This window comes from Pyxicephalus adspersus, chromosome 5 (genome assembly GCF_032062135.1).
Source record: "Pyxicephalus adspersus chromosome 5, UCB_Pads_2.0, whole genome shotgun sequence".
In the NCBI taxonomy this organism is placed as follows: domain Eukaryota; kingdom Metazoa; phylum Chordata; class Amphibia; order Anura; family Pyxicephalidae; genus Pyxicephalus; species Pyxicephalus adspersus.
This window is the reverse complement of record NC_092862.1, coordinates 108,891,842-108,908,821: the sequence shown is the minus strand read 5'-3', so window position 1 is coordinate 108,908,821 and position 16,980 is coordinate 108,891,842. Positions and strand designations below refer to the sequence as shown.

The following is a 16,980-nucleotide window of genomic DNA, read 5'->3' as shown; positions in this document are numbered from 1 at the left end:
CCATATCACATTCTATATTGCAATTTAATTGGTTTTTGGTTTAAGAATGTACAGATGTTCTTGAAATTAATTTAAAAATGATCAAAATACATTTATCTCGCTGCAGATCGGTCTGGTATTGAAAATGTAAACTCTGTTGAAGCTTTGCAAGAAACTCTGATCCGTGCCCTGAGGACTTTAATCATGAAAAACCATCCCAACGAGGCCTCCACCTTTACCAGACTCCTCCTAAAGTTAGCAGACCTGCGTTCTCTAAATAACATGCACTCCGAGGAGCTCCTGGCTTTCAAGATTCACCCATAGGCCTATAAAAACTATTGTGTGTAATGTCTACTGTATATCGTGTGTGACAGATGGGATGTTTCTACTTTTCTGGCACAAGCTAGGTATAAGTAGCTGTTTAAATGTGCACCATTGCTGCCTTCCATTTTGTGGGTTTATCTTACATTCATGAAACTGCAGCCCTAATAATTTAGAAGAGATGACCTAAACAGTTGGATGGCTTCACTCTCATGAATGTTGCCTTAGTCCACAAAATGGAGAGTTGTTGCACCTGTGTGCAGGGGACTGGTGTAAAGCCGTCAGGGGTTTACCTAGACATTCAGCTGCCTGAGATGAAAACTATCCTTTCCATTCTTAGTTTAAACTAATATGTACAGATATACGAATTGTGTGCACTTTACATGTTACTTTAGCTTTATTAGGTTTGAAGAGATGCTGAATAACATTAATTGATATTCAGCATGAAAAAAATATATATTTTTTATCATGAATTCCTCCTTTTGGTCATCCCCTCCCTCTCAACATACAGCATCGGGTATTATAGAAGAATTGTGCTGCAGACAAGAGTCATCTATCATTGAACCCACCAGCCATGTTAACAGAGGCATTTAAAATTTGGGTTGGTCAGAACAAGGTAAAGGCTGCTTACACATTTCTTTGGTGTTCTACAAATGGTTGTTCAGCACCAATAAAAATGGCTAGGGGTCTATGTTAGATACAAATTAGTATGATGATTTTACAACACCAAATTTTAGAAAAAAGCTCAACAATTGTTGCTGGAAATAATTGTAAGTGGATGTTTCCAGGGACAGTATTGTGAACAAACAGCATCGTTCTGTTCTATGGAAAGGGTAGGGGGAGGACAATCAGGAGGTGCCATGCTGCATTCCCCCCATTAGCAAACATCAGCAAACCTTGGTGTTGTTCATTTAGTGATCTGGCAAAGTTTATCACTGAATGACATTGGGGGACGGTTGCACAGATAATAAAAGTTTTCCAAACGTTAGCCTGGGGTGATGAGAATCTAATGTCTGTACATAGGTTTAATTCAGGAATCTAGCATACCAGGTAAGGATACTTATTTTCAGTTGCGTTCAATGAGCTTTGATTATTATAGTCACGTGATTTAAATAGATATCCTTACCCTTATTGTAAAGATTTATGAATTAAGCCCCATACTATGATATGGTATACTATGAATATACTATGAATATGAATATACTATGATATAGTAGCTATGTAGTACACTCTCAATATGTGCTATACATGTGTGTGAAGTAGATGCATAGATACTGATCACTGAGAAGAAGCACGTATCTCATCATTTCTAAACACTTTATGAAATCGATATGTGCCTCTGCCAACATCTGAATTGTTGTCTGTCACACAGATTCTTAGCGTGAATTTTCTGTTTTTGGTTGTGTATTTATGTGTATATGATATCATGTTTTACTGACATGTTCAGTGTTTAGAGACTGTAAATATTTCTAGTTAGATCATTAGAGGAAAAAACAAAAAATAAATATATATATATATACCAGCTACTTCACAATATTTTAACCTGTGAAGGGAGCTGATAGTACAAAAGATTTATAATATGTATAAAATACCAGGAGTTATTGGTAAATTTACTAATGGATTATATTTTTGAAAAGTATAAAAAAAAAAAAAAAACGTATAATGCTGCAAATTGTTACATTGAAGCCTCCCACTGTGCAACTGGGTCATTCCTAGTCAAACTCAGTGACCTAAATGTAAATATATTGAAACTAACTGGCAGGTAGCGTCAGTGGTAAATCCAGGCGAGCACCAGTAACGTCCCGCACCGCTTTTAGAGGTGCAGCATTTTTGTGTTGGTGAAGATTTCTTTTCTTTATTTTTCTTTTTTTTTTTAATTATTAAGAGGCTCCATGTATAAAACTGAAGGAAGTGAGAATGTGCTTTATAGCAATGAAATCTCTGCCTTATCTAGTGCAAATTATTGATAAACTAAAGAACGTGTCTACCCAAGAAAAAAAACCTTTAATACATTGCAGCAGTACTTAAATGGGGTGGCTATATTACTCATTTTTCCAGAAATTTCAGGAATTACAGAGAATGCCTGTTGATTGTGGTAGAATTTTTTTTTTTATGTCACTTGTGAGCTGAATTGTCAGCCATGTTATATAGACATTAACAAAGACATCTTTGAAGTTCAGCCTGAGCTGAAATAATGGCTCCCTCTGTATTTTAAAGTTAGCATGGTCATCCAGAGATAGAAAGTATGTTATTGGCAGATGAAATTATTACTAGATAAAAGTAAAGAAAACAAGATTTAAAGGAGAAAACTAAAAAAGCCATCACATCTAAGCTGCAGTATATTACATTTTTGTTTTTTTGCTATGGGCTACATGTTTCACTTCCATGTTTTTATACAAAAGGCCTTCAGTGCGTGTCAGGTTTTTAAATGGAGAAGATAAGGTATGCACTTTAAATTTGGAGACAGTAGAGATATTGATTAATTGGGCCTAATTTATTAAAGTTCTCCAAGGCTAAAGAGGATACACTTTTATCAGTGAAGCTGGGTGATCCAGCAAACATGGAACAGATCTGGTCCAGGATTAAAGGAAATCCATTCAAGGTTTGCTGGATCACTAAGCTTCACTGACGAAATGCATCTTCCCCAGCCTTAGAGAACTTCTGGTCCATTTTGCTTACCTCAAGGTGGGCTGGCCTTTTTTATAGACCTTTATGTGTCTATTTTATTGCTTTGCTGCTAAATAAGAACAAGCAAAAATAACACCATGCAATATTAGTAGGATATGAGAAGAGGTAACAATTAGATTAGAGCTAAACACGTGACTATTGGTTGCTCAGTCTCACTACTAAAGTTTCTAGTAATTTGTTGCTATGAACAAATGTTTCCCGATGGTGGAGTAAGGCTTAGTCTACACAGCGTTTAACCTGAGGCTTTTAAAGCCCATGTTTGAAATCCCCATGCATTCCAATGGGCTAATCTACACAAGGACGTTTCCTTGAGGCACGTTTATGAGCCTTATCTATACGGTTGCTTGCAACGTTTAAAAATTTAAAACCCTGGGTTAACGCTGGAAAACGTTTTCATTTTTGAGCGTTAAAAATGGGAAAACAAGGTAAAAATGCTGCAAACCGCGGCATAGGCTTTTTTCAGCACTAATTATTAAACATTAATAAAAGTGCATAAAAACGCAATAGGAATGTTTACATGCATTTTTAACAATGTCCTTTTAGACCCAGCCTAAGCTACAGACGAGTGTCATAAAGAAGTGGTCAGGCACCACAACTGGAGAGAGATATATCCGTACTACATGGTACATGTGTAGCCCACACCATCAGGAAACATTTGTTTTATCTGTTTAGTAATCTATCACTAGTGGTTTTAGTACCAAACATCGGAAAACCGTCAGCACATCTCTAGCTTTATATCTTGTGTATGCAAACCATCTGAAAGGTATGTGTTGTGTTAATAACAGCAATTAATCATTTCCTTTATTTTCAGATCGTCCAGAAAAGGGTTTGATTGGATGTTATACAATACAGACACTTTCAGATCATTTTTATACACAAGGCCCAGTGTGACTACATAATCGTTAGTTCAGCTCCTCACATAAACATTTAGGTCTCCAGGTATGACTTTTATAAGTCATCTTATTGCACAAGACTTTTATTAATGTCTTAGCCATTGAGTTACCAGACTACCCATTTTAGAGGGCTATCTTGTGTTGGTGATGTGTTTTACCAAAGCATTTTTCAGGCATTTGCTGCTCAATGGCTGCATTTAAAATTTTTTACTGTGTCATCAAACAGATCCTCTTCTTACAACACACTGGTGCAAACTACTCTTAGGCTTTGGTAAAAAGTGAATTAATCTCCCTTGTTGACCGTAACCTGTCTACAAACATTTGAAAACAAAATAGCCTTTGCTAAACTGACCCTTTTGCACCAAAAAAATACTTATATAAATATTTTCTATATTTTTAAAGCTAGATTTTAAAATTTGCATTTAATACAACATTGTCTTATGTTTAAATGATTAATAATTCTTTCAGTTTGGGAGCAAGTTACTCTTATTATTCTTGATTATTTATTGTATTACATGGGGTCTATCTCACATCATCTAAGTGCCATACAAAATCAGTTTTTTTTATTTTGTTTTAGAAACCTTCCAATGCTTTAAAACAAATACTATATATATTGTTATACAGTGGCACAAACCCGGGTCAGAATAATCTTCTGCACCACACCAAAAGAGCTTTGGCATTAAATGACAAAATAATTGGAATAAAAGTGGTGGTGGTTTTTCGTGCTGAGCCAAATTTCATAACTTTGCCTGTTGGTTTTCTAGGAAAAAGACAAATTTCAACTATAAATAAACGTTTCAATTTGCCATAATTTGGCAAATCTTGAATCTTTTTTATAATCTAGTAGGTGTTGATGAAGGATGTGCTTTAATTAAGATATTCCAACTCTAATATACAAGAACATAGGAGGTATGACCTATTTTTCATTCTAGAAATATTGAAGGCATGCATCTTTAATTCTATACAGAACATTGTAAAAATGTTAGTAACTCATTTCATACCAAACTATATCAAAATGCTGATTAAGAGCAAAAGGCCTGTAGAAAAATAACAAACATATATAGCTCAATGCTTATGTATTAATGAAAGTTACCCTGTACTTCATTTGCAGCTTTTAAATACAAAAGACAAAACACAATGCATTGCATTCCACAAGATTGGAAGGGACAGAACATGTTCTGTGTGATTTAAGCTTTTTCTGTGTCTTTCTCTATACCACTGGGACCTGACTTTCATTGCCTACATGGGTAAGCTCCGCCATTTGCTATCTCCTTCCATCTTTAACTGTATGGAAGTGGTTAGGAACTGCTATTTGCTTGTACTGGTATTTCATTGGGATTGTGACATGAATCCTGAAGTCAAGTCAATATCTTGCTTCTGGCCATGTGGTTTTCCTCCCATTACCCGGTTTGCTGCTCCAGGAGGCATAGCAGTTGTTTTCTATTCACTTGGGAGCAGCTAACTGGGCAGACTTAATCTAATTGGATTGTGGATGGAAATTTGCTGAGCTTTGTCAATAGGCTGGGAAATATCGGTCTCCAGTCAGAGGAGCATAGAAAAGGCTTTTCAAGTTTATACAAGAAAATCAGGTATTTGATGGCACCTGCAGAAATGTTCTTTTTGGATAATGAAAATGTAGTATGGGTTAAATTTAAACATGTTTTTGGCACCACACACATTTTTATTGTTGAATGGAGGGATCTGCAGGCTACTAGAATGCAATTCCAAACTTAAGCTAATTAAGCTAAAGCATATAAAACATTAGTTTGTTTTCCCATACAATGAGTAGGTATACATATGATACCTCTCTATTGGCTGACGTAACTGGCAACAACTTGGAAATAGAATGCTAAATTCATTTCTGTATGAGGATATTAGGAAAGTAGCTTTAGATGTTCAGCCCCTTATGTCACATAGGAAAACTTGCTATATTTTTAGAGCTTTTTTAATTATGGAACCATTAATGATGTTCTATGTGCCAGCCAGGCAACCTTCAGCTCTTCAGCTGCTTCTAAGTTTGTACTTTACCTGTGGTTGATGGTTCTAATTTGTGGCTGGGAGAACACTGACATCTCTAGCATGGCCTTCGTAGGCTTCCATGCAGCACAACCAATTGCTTGAGCATGTAAGTATATCTCAGGAAATGTACACTTAATGCTCAGCCACAAAAGCATTACATTGTTAAACAACACTTACCATGTTTGACATTTTTGCTGCAATATTTATTAGCTTGTATTATTGGTGCCCTATTGGCCTGGCACATAAGAAAGCCCAGCATGCCTACTTCTTTCTCAGTTCTATTCATTCCACTTTTCTCACCTATCTTAGTCCTAATCTATATTGCAGATCTTTCTTCTCCTGTCTGTTTTGTCCTCATATGACCCCTTCTTCCTCCTCAAAAAAGTTTATAGTATATGCCTAAGAGTGGTGCTAGAATACTTTCTGCAATTTCAAAAGCATTAGCGGAGTCCGGATGCCGGATTTACCGCTTTCCCAGGCTTTTAGTGGATATGTTACAAAACAGCAGTGCTGAACATTTCTTTTTTAGTTACTATGTGATGCTTATTTTTATATGAGCCCTTAGGACACTTTCAGTGTGTGTAAGTCATTGTTCTATGATCAGTTTAGGAACTTGTCTGACGTTTGTGTGTTAAGTTGTGATTTGTTGAACCAAACACCAAGGGCTCCAAAACAGTATAAAATTATATTTTGAAGTAGCAGACAGTTTTAAACTGGACAGTGGATCGTCTTTTACATTTTTTAATACAATATTTTTTTATAATGATTGATTTTACTGGTAATAGCAGGTACAAATATATATAGATTTTTTTTTTGTAAGTGATTCCTCCATTAAGCTTTATATTGTTAAGTTGTCTCTTGAAGTTACAATTTGACAAATATTAGCAACAAGCAGTTGATTCCTCATGGCATGAGAGCTTTTGGTGGACATTAAAATAGGAATTAGAAAACAACAACATTTCAAGAGATAACTTATATGTCTATAGCTGGAAAACACTTTCATAAAAGCAAAACAATAATGCAACAAATAATGAATATTGCTCACATTATGGCACCTGGAGGTTACATTACATGGACTGGTATGATACTGATATGAGGACTAAACATGAAATGAAAAAACCTAAGTTTTATTCATAAGTTTTAATGAAACAACGTAAGCTTGATATAAGTCTAACTGGTGCAATAATGTTGGCTATATCTGTCCACTTTACCATATTGGGCCATACTGGGTTTAAAGAAAAGTGTGTAACAGCTGCTGGTATGACCTGACAAAGAACATCTACAAGAGTAATTTAACATCCTCTCTTACAGGAAAAAAGCACTTAAGGCATTCTGAATTTATGTATTATATTATGGAGGCCTAGAGTGCCATTGCAACTTGAGGAATCAAAGCCAATCTCTCTTAAAGTAAAGCAGCAAATCTGATCATAGATTAGACAAATTTATGAGTTATTGTTTCTGCAGCAGCTGTCATCTAACTTTACCTAATAATTGTTATTATTGTTATAAAAATAGGATATAATAAAGTTACCAGTGAATTGTGCTGCTATGTTAAATATTGAGCATTGACTTTTGAGCATTAACCTTCAACTATGTTGTGTTTCCATGTTGCTGTTGTCTGTTTGTAATTGTGTATATTGTACTAGGAAAATAAATGAACAGGGAAAAGCATGTGTCATAATCTGTACTCACCCATAAAATTACCTATACGATTAACCTGTAGTAAAAGGCTAAGTCCATCATTAACAGAAGGCTAGTGGGTTGAATCACCAAGCAACCGTTTATTTGTCTATGGTATTCCAGTGCTAAGACCTTTCCTGATTCAATCTTCAATTTTGCCACTAACCCAACTATTCACACTTTTTAATCAATATCTTTATGGGGGTGACTTCCTCAGTAGTAGGTGCGGCTTATCCAGAAAGATCCATGAAATGTAGCAGTAGTTTGCTTGTGCTTCAACCTGCCAAGGTTTGTTGGATACTAAAAAGTTGTGTCCCAGACGGGCAGCCTGGCTTTGGATCTATGATTGAACTTCTCTACTGCCATGGGTACAGTCAGACAGAATAGTATGCCATAGGCTACTTGTCCCATGGCAGAGGAGGGGCAACCTTTGTGCATTTGTATTTTCTACACTATGTGGTTTCTTATTCTTTTATTATGTTTTCTCTAAAATTAATGTACTGTAATAGAGTAAGATGACCATTTTTGCCTGCAAAGAAGATGTAGTTCTCTGTTTAATTAAAATTGTGGGGTAAAGTGAGCCTAGTGTCCATAGAGGCCCATACTTTCTTCTTGGACTCTCTAGGAAAATTCACTTTCAGATTTCTTATATACTTTGTTGAATGTATACTTTTAGAATGTTACGATGTAACATAGATAGTTTTATTTTAAGACATGTTGAGAGGACTTCAGTTTTTTTCTACTAGGTTATTTTATGTATCTGTGGTGACTGATGAAAAGCACCTAAATTAATAAAATATTGTAACAAAAACAGATGATTTCAGTCTGAATGAACCACTTTAACTATCAGTGTGGAAAGAATGAATGGGGCAAAAAAGGTGCAATTGTTTTGACCTGGACCTGTGATCCATTAGCTTTAATTTCCTGCTACACCAAGGTGTCTGTACACAGAATATGTTGTTAGACTTTTCAAATAAACAACTTTACACAATAAAACTTTTGGAAGTGTCTTAATTTGACAGCTCAAACTTGTGAACCAACATGAGAACGCCATGAATCATATTTATTATTAATATTTGAGTTTAACCAGTACTGGGCTTAGTATATGCAGTTGTCATATCTTTAATCTTTTCTCCATCATGGTTGTGAATTATTAAAATAACATTTTTTAAAAAAGCTGGCAAGGTTTGAAGAAGTACTGAAAGTAAATACCAACAGTAAAAAAGTAAAGACACACCTTAAAGTGGATCAAAACCTTCCAGATTTAAAAATTACAACAAGGTTTTGTACTGCATTAGGAGCAAGCAATTTCCATTCAGGAGAAAAATAAACTTACCCGCTGAATCACAATTTTTACAATACATTCACTTGAACTCATTACAGGCGCCATCATCTTCACCCTGTCTTCTGCCATCTTGTTCGGCCAGGCTGGAATGACATAACTTAGCTTATACGTATATGCCCTGCATAAAAACCTGCCTGTTTATAATTTTTTTTAAAGACATCTTTATTGAGTTACAACAGCATTTGCAAATACAAAAACAAGGCACAGTCATAAAATATTACAAGAGTAACAAAACCTGCGTAGAACATAAAGGTTGATATTGGAAAGAAGTTATTGTACAGTCAGAGCTTACAAGCATATGTGTGTATACACAATGTATGGTCCTAAAAGGGGGGGGAGGGGGTGTGACAATCCTTAGAAGAAGAGCAAGGTGTGATGGAAAAAGGGGTCTTTTTGGGGCAGTTTTTGGCATTTACAGACTGGTGAGGAGGTCACCCTCTATAGTTATAGTAGGATAGCAGGTGAGCTTTCCCAAGTTTTGAACAACAGGTAGCAGAATGTTTTTATTGATGCTTTGAAACAATTAAATAGGGATTTCCACGAAAGTGAATGAAAATAAAGCCAAACTGATGGGGGAATAATTTATAAATACACCTTTTAGTAAATTTCAGTATGTAAAATAGATTACAAACATGTCTAGCAGATGCAGATGGCCAGGATTTTATAGATGCTGCTCTACCAGGTCTCTTGGGATTTAACAAAGACAATAATGACAAATTTCCTATACAGACTGAATTGGCCCGATTAAATAAAGCTCTCCAAAACTGAAGAAGATAAAATTTTATGGTACACCTTGGGTGATTGAGAAAACCTAAATGGATTTCTTAAAAGTCATTTGTTATTTGTTGGCAAATGTTTTCTGTCCTGGACCGGATCAAGGTTTGCTGAATCACACAAGTTCTCTCATGAAAGTCTATCTTTTCCAGTCTTGGAGAGCTTTAATAATTAGGCCCAATGATTTGTTCCCTGTAAAAGTGGCAAGCAGGGTTCTGCAGCCTTCTTTTAGTTGGTCATTATGGCATATATGGCATATTATATACCTAATATTACATCTGAAGGAATTTGTACTGATTATACAAGCTAATTTTACAATGACTGGACAGATTTGATCATAAAATTGCTGCCTCTTTTGGCCAAGAATAGATTGAGTGCTGGTTATCTTGAAGTATATTGCTGACTTCCAGGTGCGGAGCTGACCGAGGCAAACACAACTTAACTCGGCTTCTCAGGGTAACCACAAAGCGGACATTTTAAATTGATTTACCCACTCTTCCAAAGCTCGGAAGAGCACCTTAGACTCCCTGGGGACCGAGCAGCTGCGGGGGCGATCGCGTGTGAGGGGATTGATCGCGTGTGAAACAGCATTGGCGTCTATTTCCTCCAACACTAATAATACAGGTATTACTCACATACATATATTGAGGAATTGGAACGGGGTGAGCGATTTACAAAATCAGGCACTTGAAACACACGGCAAACTTACCACCCAAACAACACTAATTTCCTCGCTGGAAGAAAAAGAGGCGCAGGCCAGTGATTGCAAATTTTTTTCATACAATGGATAAGGAATGGCTACTATCAGCATATCGTAAACAAAGAGATCTGAAAGTGGGTAAAGACAAAATTCTACTGTTTCAGGACTTTATCCTTCAGTGACTAAGAGACGCAAACATTTCCTGTCTGTATAATATATTAGTATGACTATAATAAAGTTTGAAACACAAAATCATGGCAAAATATTAATTTAAATAAATTAAAATAAAAATAATAAATAAATACATTGAAAAAATAAATAAATATTACACATACTTTTATATTATACTGAAAAATACATTTTCATGAAAGTCAATGTACTGCTTTTAGAAATATAAATCCACTGTATTGCATTCAATACAGTTATTTTGTATTGAATGCAATACAAAATAATTTGAAATTCCGACCACTCCCCTGACGCAACAGCCGCATGCTCCGACATCACCGGGAACACCCTGGTGACTCATCAGATACTGAAGATGCCGGCCGGAGGAAGCGAGGAGACGATAAGGACAAAGGAGGATGCCGGAGAATCAGGTAACGTTCTATTTACTATTGGTTTTTACTGTTTTAGCTACCCTGAGTGTTACTTGGGGTTACCGTTTTCAGCATCTGTTTTTTACCCTGAGTCACACTCGGGGTTACCTCTGGGTTAATGGTTATTTTGTAGTTCCTGAATTGGATGGTTGTGATTCATATGGTTCAAATATGTTTACATGTGCCTTATACCATTTTTCTTTAGTGAATACCAACACTGAGATAAATTAATATTTTAGTGAGTTCTGTTATGGGAACCACCCTACTGCCTGGAATAGAAGGCAGGGGTATATATTTAAATGTTTAAAACAGTAATTGGTTAATATGTGAATGTTTTTTTATGTGCGGATAGAGTTTTTCTGGTGCTCGCTCTAATAGGAGGTACAGATTTAGTGTTTTTGATGTTAATGTTAAATGGTTTGCTATTGTATTGGAGTGACCCTGACTGGCTAGGGCTGGGGAAACTCTTTACTAGAATGGGTTGGATTGTAGGTTACTTTTTTTGGACAGCGCCATGACGTCTTGACCCCATGCTCCCCCTCATATAGTAGTCAAGGCCAAAGGTATTTATTTTAAATAACCCCACTGGCAATTCAAAATCATTTTACACATATCTTACACAAAAACATGATGTGGCGGGCAATTTTAATGCTATAGTGGATAATGCCTTTGATCGGTCTAGTTCAGCCCAAAAATCACCAGGGACAGTTTCAACGGGAGTCAAACGTTTGATATCACAGACAACCCTGGTCGACGCCTGGAGAGTCCTTAACCCCTGGAGAAAAAAGGTATACATGCTATTCTAAGGTCCACATGTCCTTTTCAAGGATTGACTATATATTAATTGATGAATCCCTATTTTTGAGAGTCACAGAGGTGTCTATAGCAGATTTCACTATATCTGATTACACCCTTGTAGTGTTGGTCTTAGACCTTCCACAGAGTTTGAATAGGACGTTTCAATGGAAATTTACGACATCACTGATAGGTTCTCCAAAATTTTCAAATTAAGTGTCACTGGGACAAAAGTCTTGACAACAATCTGGAGCATTGGTACACGCCCATATACCCAGAAAGCGGTCATCTCATTGACTTTACCAAACGGAAGCACAGAGAGAACCTTAGGGCATACACAAACCTGCAGAGCAAGGTAACTAAGGCCAACAGAGATTTTTTAGAGAAGGGTTGTCAAGCAGCAAAATTGAAATGGCAGGAAGCTGTGATTTGTTTAAACACCTATGTCGCCTCTAGAGTAGAAATACAACGTTGATACCAAAAACACAAGTTCTATCTGTGGGGCAATAAAGGGGGTTCACTGCTGGCAAAGTTGACCAAACCACATGAGCCCACACAATAAATTTTTATAATTACTGATCTTATATCCCAGGTGACCCAAAATACCTTGGCAGTAATAGAGATTTTTGAGGATTACTATAGACAATTGTACACAGCACAACCTGTGCAATCCGTGTTTCTAGATGAACTGTTAACCAAGGCTAGACTGCCCAAACTTGGATCTGGGGATAGGGAATGCGTTAATAAACCAATTTGACTAGAATAAGTCCGGAAGACGATTGGATCAATGGCTAATCATAAAACTCCAGGCCAGGACGGCTAAGCAGCTGAATTTATAAATTACTTCAAGATGAAGTGGCACCCCTTTTAACAGAGGTGTATAATGCCATATTTCAACAGCAGGCCCCCTTTCCAGAATTCAATGAAGCACATTCGATTTCCAAAGAGGGCAGACTGATTCCCAAAGAGGGCAGAGATTTACCTTTGGTCTCGACCTATAGACCAAAAGCCATTGCTGCAACGGAGTGGACACTTTTGCATGTGGTATTGGCTTAACGGGCATTTGGCCATAATTTTGCAGCACTTATCCAGTATATTTATAAGTTGCCGCAAATGAGATTGGTGAATAATGGATCTTTATCTTTCCAAGTGGAAATGAGAAGAGGCAGTCGCCAGGGATGCCCGCTCTCACCACTGTGGTTTAATATGGCCTTAGACCCACTGCCGAGGCTCCTTGCACATTCACCAAGATTTTGAGGGATTACTTATAGGTACCAAGAGAGTGAAAGTAACGGCATTCGCAGACGATTTGTTACTGTATGTGACCAAACCTAAGACTAGTCTGGCTATCCTGGGTCTTTTAACACAATATGGCTCGATATCTTGGTACAGGTCTATTAATCTGGACAAATCTAAGGCTCTGTACCTGACTAACTGTGTTAGACCTAAGTGGGGTTCTTTATACCCTCTTGTTTGGTGTAAGAAAAAACTACAGTTTTTGGGGGTCCAAATCGCAAAGAAACCATCAAAACTTTATAGCGCTAATATTAAGCCGAATAAGAATGTAATTAAAACTCAGCTACATAAATGGTCCTCATTCACTCGCTCTTAATTGGGAAGTGTAGGTTTGATTAAGATGACACTATTCCCCAGGCTTTTATACACCATTCAAATGTTGCAGATTTTGCTCCGTCAACAAGATTTGAAGGATCTTTATAGACTGTTCTGTTCATTTGTTTGGGGAGGCAGGAGAGCTCCAGTGAGTATGCATGTTATGTGCACATTATGTCCAGTAAAAAATGGTGGGTTGAATTTCCCGGATATGGAACTATACAACTGGGCAGCGCTAACTAGATATCTTAGAGATTGGCTCCATGAAACCAGTGATTATACAAACACATTTTTGGATTTTGGAGTGGCCCCAACATTTGCACTTAAATATATGCTGCATCTGTATAGGGAGCTGCTCCCAGTTGAGGTGGTATCAAATCTGCTTTTGTATTCAGATTGGCAAGCGTGGCAAAAAATTAGAAGTCCTTTTCAATTAAACAGCCACTCATCCTTACACCCACACCCACTTACTCCCACTAACGAATAACTCAGATTTTCCAGTGGTGTTCCAGGGCAGGTCAGACAGGGAGAAGCAACTGACGGGTAAATCCTTTGGTAATAGTTTGAGAAGCCCATCTCACATGCTGCCATAGTGTCCTCCATTTATGGAAAAGGAAGCCTTCACATACCATCAGATTTGTTCATATGTTACAGCAATGCTTTCAGACAGAGACTGGTCCAACCCACTAGACAAAATGTTGTTAAAATTGAATCCAGATAAGAGCTGAAGTCTTTGCTAAGTATGAGCCAATTCTGAATGATGAAGAAAGGCATATGGGTTTAAGCAGATGGAGCACTTACCATCCGTTTAGGACCCCAACAGAAATTTTATCAATCGTAAAGCCTGGAGGGCGATTACTTCCTCTATGTACAGAGAGATGGTATTTACATTTTTTGATGGTGCATTTGTCTTTTCCCACTGCTCATTTCAAATGCGTGAGTTAGTGAAGTGAGTCCCTCAAATGTTTGAAATGAGGTGCGGTTGAAGCGGATTCATACCACATGTTTTGGGGCTGTCCTATTATCAATATGATTTTGGAGGCTAGTAGTGCAGTTTGCATTGAGACATTTGGTAAAGTTTCTCCCCCTATCCCCAACATGGGTTTTGTTTGGAGTTTTATTTGAACAAGTTCGGATAGCCAGGGGATGTGGCAGATATAAGTGCTTATATATCTACAACTACTAAACAGATTCACATAAATATTTCCCCACAGGATATAGGAAGCTGTCCCTGGATGGTCCAGGTGACAAGAACAGTTTGTTTTATGCTGTACAAGTGACACACTGAAAGTTAGCTGTTACTGTCATACTCAATAATGACCACAAGATGTCACTCTTACAGTACTTGAGGTCAATATACAGCAATCAGCCAAAACCTTAAAATCACTGAGAGGTGAAATCATCTCCTTACAATCACACCTGTCAAAGGGTGGATTATGTGAGTGCTAAGTTCCTGAATGTGGTGTATTAAAAGCATGAAAAAATGAGCAACCGTAAAGATCAAAAGGTGACGGCTAGATAACTGGAGTCAAAGCATTGACTGCTGTCCCAGTGTGCAATGGTCAGGACCTACTAAATTTGGTACAAAGAAAGATCTGTGAAATGGTAACAGAATCATGGTTACCTATAGCTCACTGATGCATGTGAGAGAGTTAGGGGGAGGCTAGTCTGTCTGATGCTACAGAAGAACTGCTGTATCACAAATTACTAAAAAATGTAATGCTGGCAATGACAGAAAGGTGTAACACAACAATGGTCCTGATATATTAAAATTCTCCAAGACTGCAGAAGATAGACTTTGATGGTAGAACCTGGGTGATCCATCAAACCTGGGGGGAGTAGGCCCATATTTATATAATTGGATTTTATATATTAGGACAGGACCCTGTTATGAAGGTTTGTTTAAATGCTGATTACCTTCACAGTAAAATTCCTAACTTTGGAAAGTTTTCCTACTATTTAGCACCTGCTCCATAGTTAGCTGACCAGGAGCAGACTGATTAAACATTTGGTGTGCAAATCCTTGTACAGGTGTTTGCAAATTCGGCACTTTCAGGGAATTTTTAATAAAGGTCCTTATGTAGGCCTTTTCCTTTTTGGCAAAAACCAACATCTTGTCTGCCTCTAATCTTGCTAGAGACCATCATTGGGGAAGATGGCCCCATCCACACAACATTTTTTTTAAGGGCGCCCCATATATCCCCCCCTCACGCAGAAATTACAGGAATGTATATTACCCCAAACTTATTCCCAAGGATTAAAGCAGCCCTCGAAATAGCCACTCAAAAATGATTGTTCTTTTTTAAACTAATAATGATTAAGATGTTTTACTTTCCTTCTGCACAATGACTGGAACTCTGACCAGGTAAAACAGCTGTCCCTGGCTGCCCTGTTGCTAGATTGGCTAGACCTATTTAAACAAAAAAAAGGCCTGTTCATTTTGACAGCGCTCCTGTTGTTGCATTTAATCCCCAGTTTCCCTCATTGAATGCAATGACAGGACCTTCGTCCAGATGGGTGGACCTAATGTCATTGTTTGCATGCATGCAGTCAATCTGGCTATGTACCACCCAGAGTCTCTGTCCTTGACTGCCCCTTTTGATGAACTGTTTGGACAGGAGCTCTGCCCAGGTGGGTCATTGTGAATGTTGGAGTAGCTGGCACTGGATGTGAAGCAGCCAACAAAGGATAGTTAGTCATGAGATCATATTTAAACATCACTGGACTCTTTAAAGGTATTAGTTACTTTCAAAAAAAAAGAACAGTAACATTTTCTTTCTTTTTGTTTTTTGTTTTAACACTTCCTAGGAATGGGTTAGGGGTACCTCTTAGTAAAGTAGGGTTCCAGATCCCAAATAAGATCCCCACCTGTAAACCTTCACAAAACTAGGGTCACATTGTGGGCATGGGGAGGCCCAATATCCCTAACAATACCCCTTGGCAATCTTCTGGGTGGGGTCTAGTTTTTGCCAAAAGGTAGGAGTGTTATACACTTTTTGCTCCTTTCTTTCTTCAGCAAGCCAAATGAGTAGGGAGCACCCATGCTTGTTGGCCCATTTTCTATCCAGGAAGGTCACAAGTTTCCTATAAAAGGGTTTGGTTTCAATATTAAAGCATGACTCAATCTACGATACTTACCTGTTCCTATTATCTTGCAATACACCACCATATTCTTCTTGCCTGACTGGGCTGGAATGATGTAACTCCCATGCAGATGCTTAGAGGAGTTCATTCATTCCTGGCATGTACAGTTGAACCAAAGCTAAGCTGCACATGCACAGCCAAGCTTTTTTTGAGATTCCCATTACGATCAGGCATGCATGAGGGAGTATTGCAGAAGAGACATTGCCTGTCCCCTTCTGCAATAATGATCTGATTTTGAATTTTTAAAAGTGGAACTTAACTTTTCTTTAGGAGGCCTATGATACAGATTAGTGACTCCTTACTGATCAGTATCTTAGGCCTATAAGGTTTGGCTAAATCTTACATTTATCAAATGAATTATCAACCTGAATTAGGCAAAGGTTTCTTTAAAGGTAACCCATTACTTTTTTGTTGTAAGTAAAATCCATCGTCTCC

The 16,980-nt window shown here is 37.5% G+C and overlaps 2 protein-coding genes across 2 annotated transcripts in view; one reads left to right on the top strand and one right to left on the bottom strand.

Annotated features, from left to right (window-relative positions):
• The window catches only part of NR1D2 (nuclear receptor subfamily 1 group D member 2), a 29,816-nt gene extending 21,240 nt beyond the window's left edge, over positions 1-8,576 (top strand). Inside the window, exon 8 of the mRNA XM_072412405.1 lies at positions 107-8,576. Within this exon, the coding sequence (XP_072268506.1) occupies positions 107-303 (197 nt within the window). The 3' untranslated portion in view covers positions 304-8,576. The remainder of the gene's footprint in view (positions 1-106) is intronic.
• THRB (thyroid hormone receptor beta) overlaps positions 1-16,980 on the bottom strand; it is a 66,411-nt gene that overhangs the window by 1,180 nt on the left and 48,251 nt on the right. Inside the window, exon 7 of the mRNA XM_072412409.1 lies at positions 8,917-9,008. Within this exon, the coding sequence (XP_072268510.1) occupies positions 8,917-9,008 (92 nt within the window). The remainder of the gene's footprint in view (positions 1-8,916; positions 9,009-16,980) is intronic.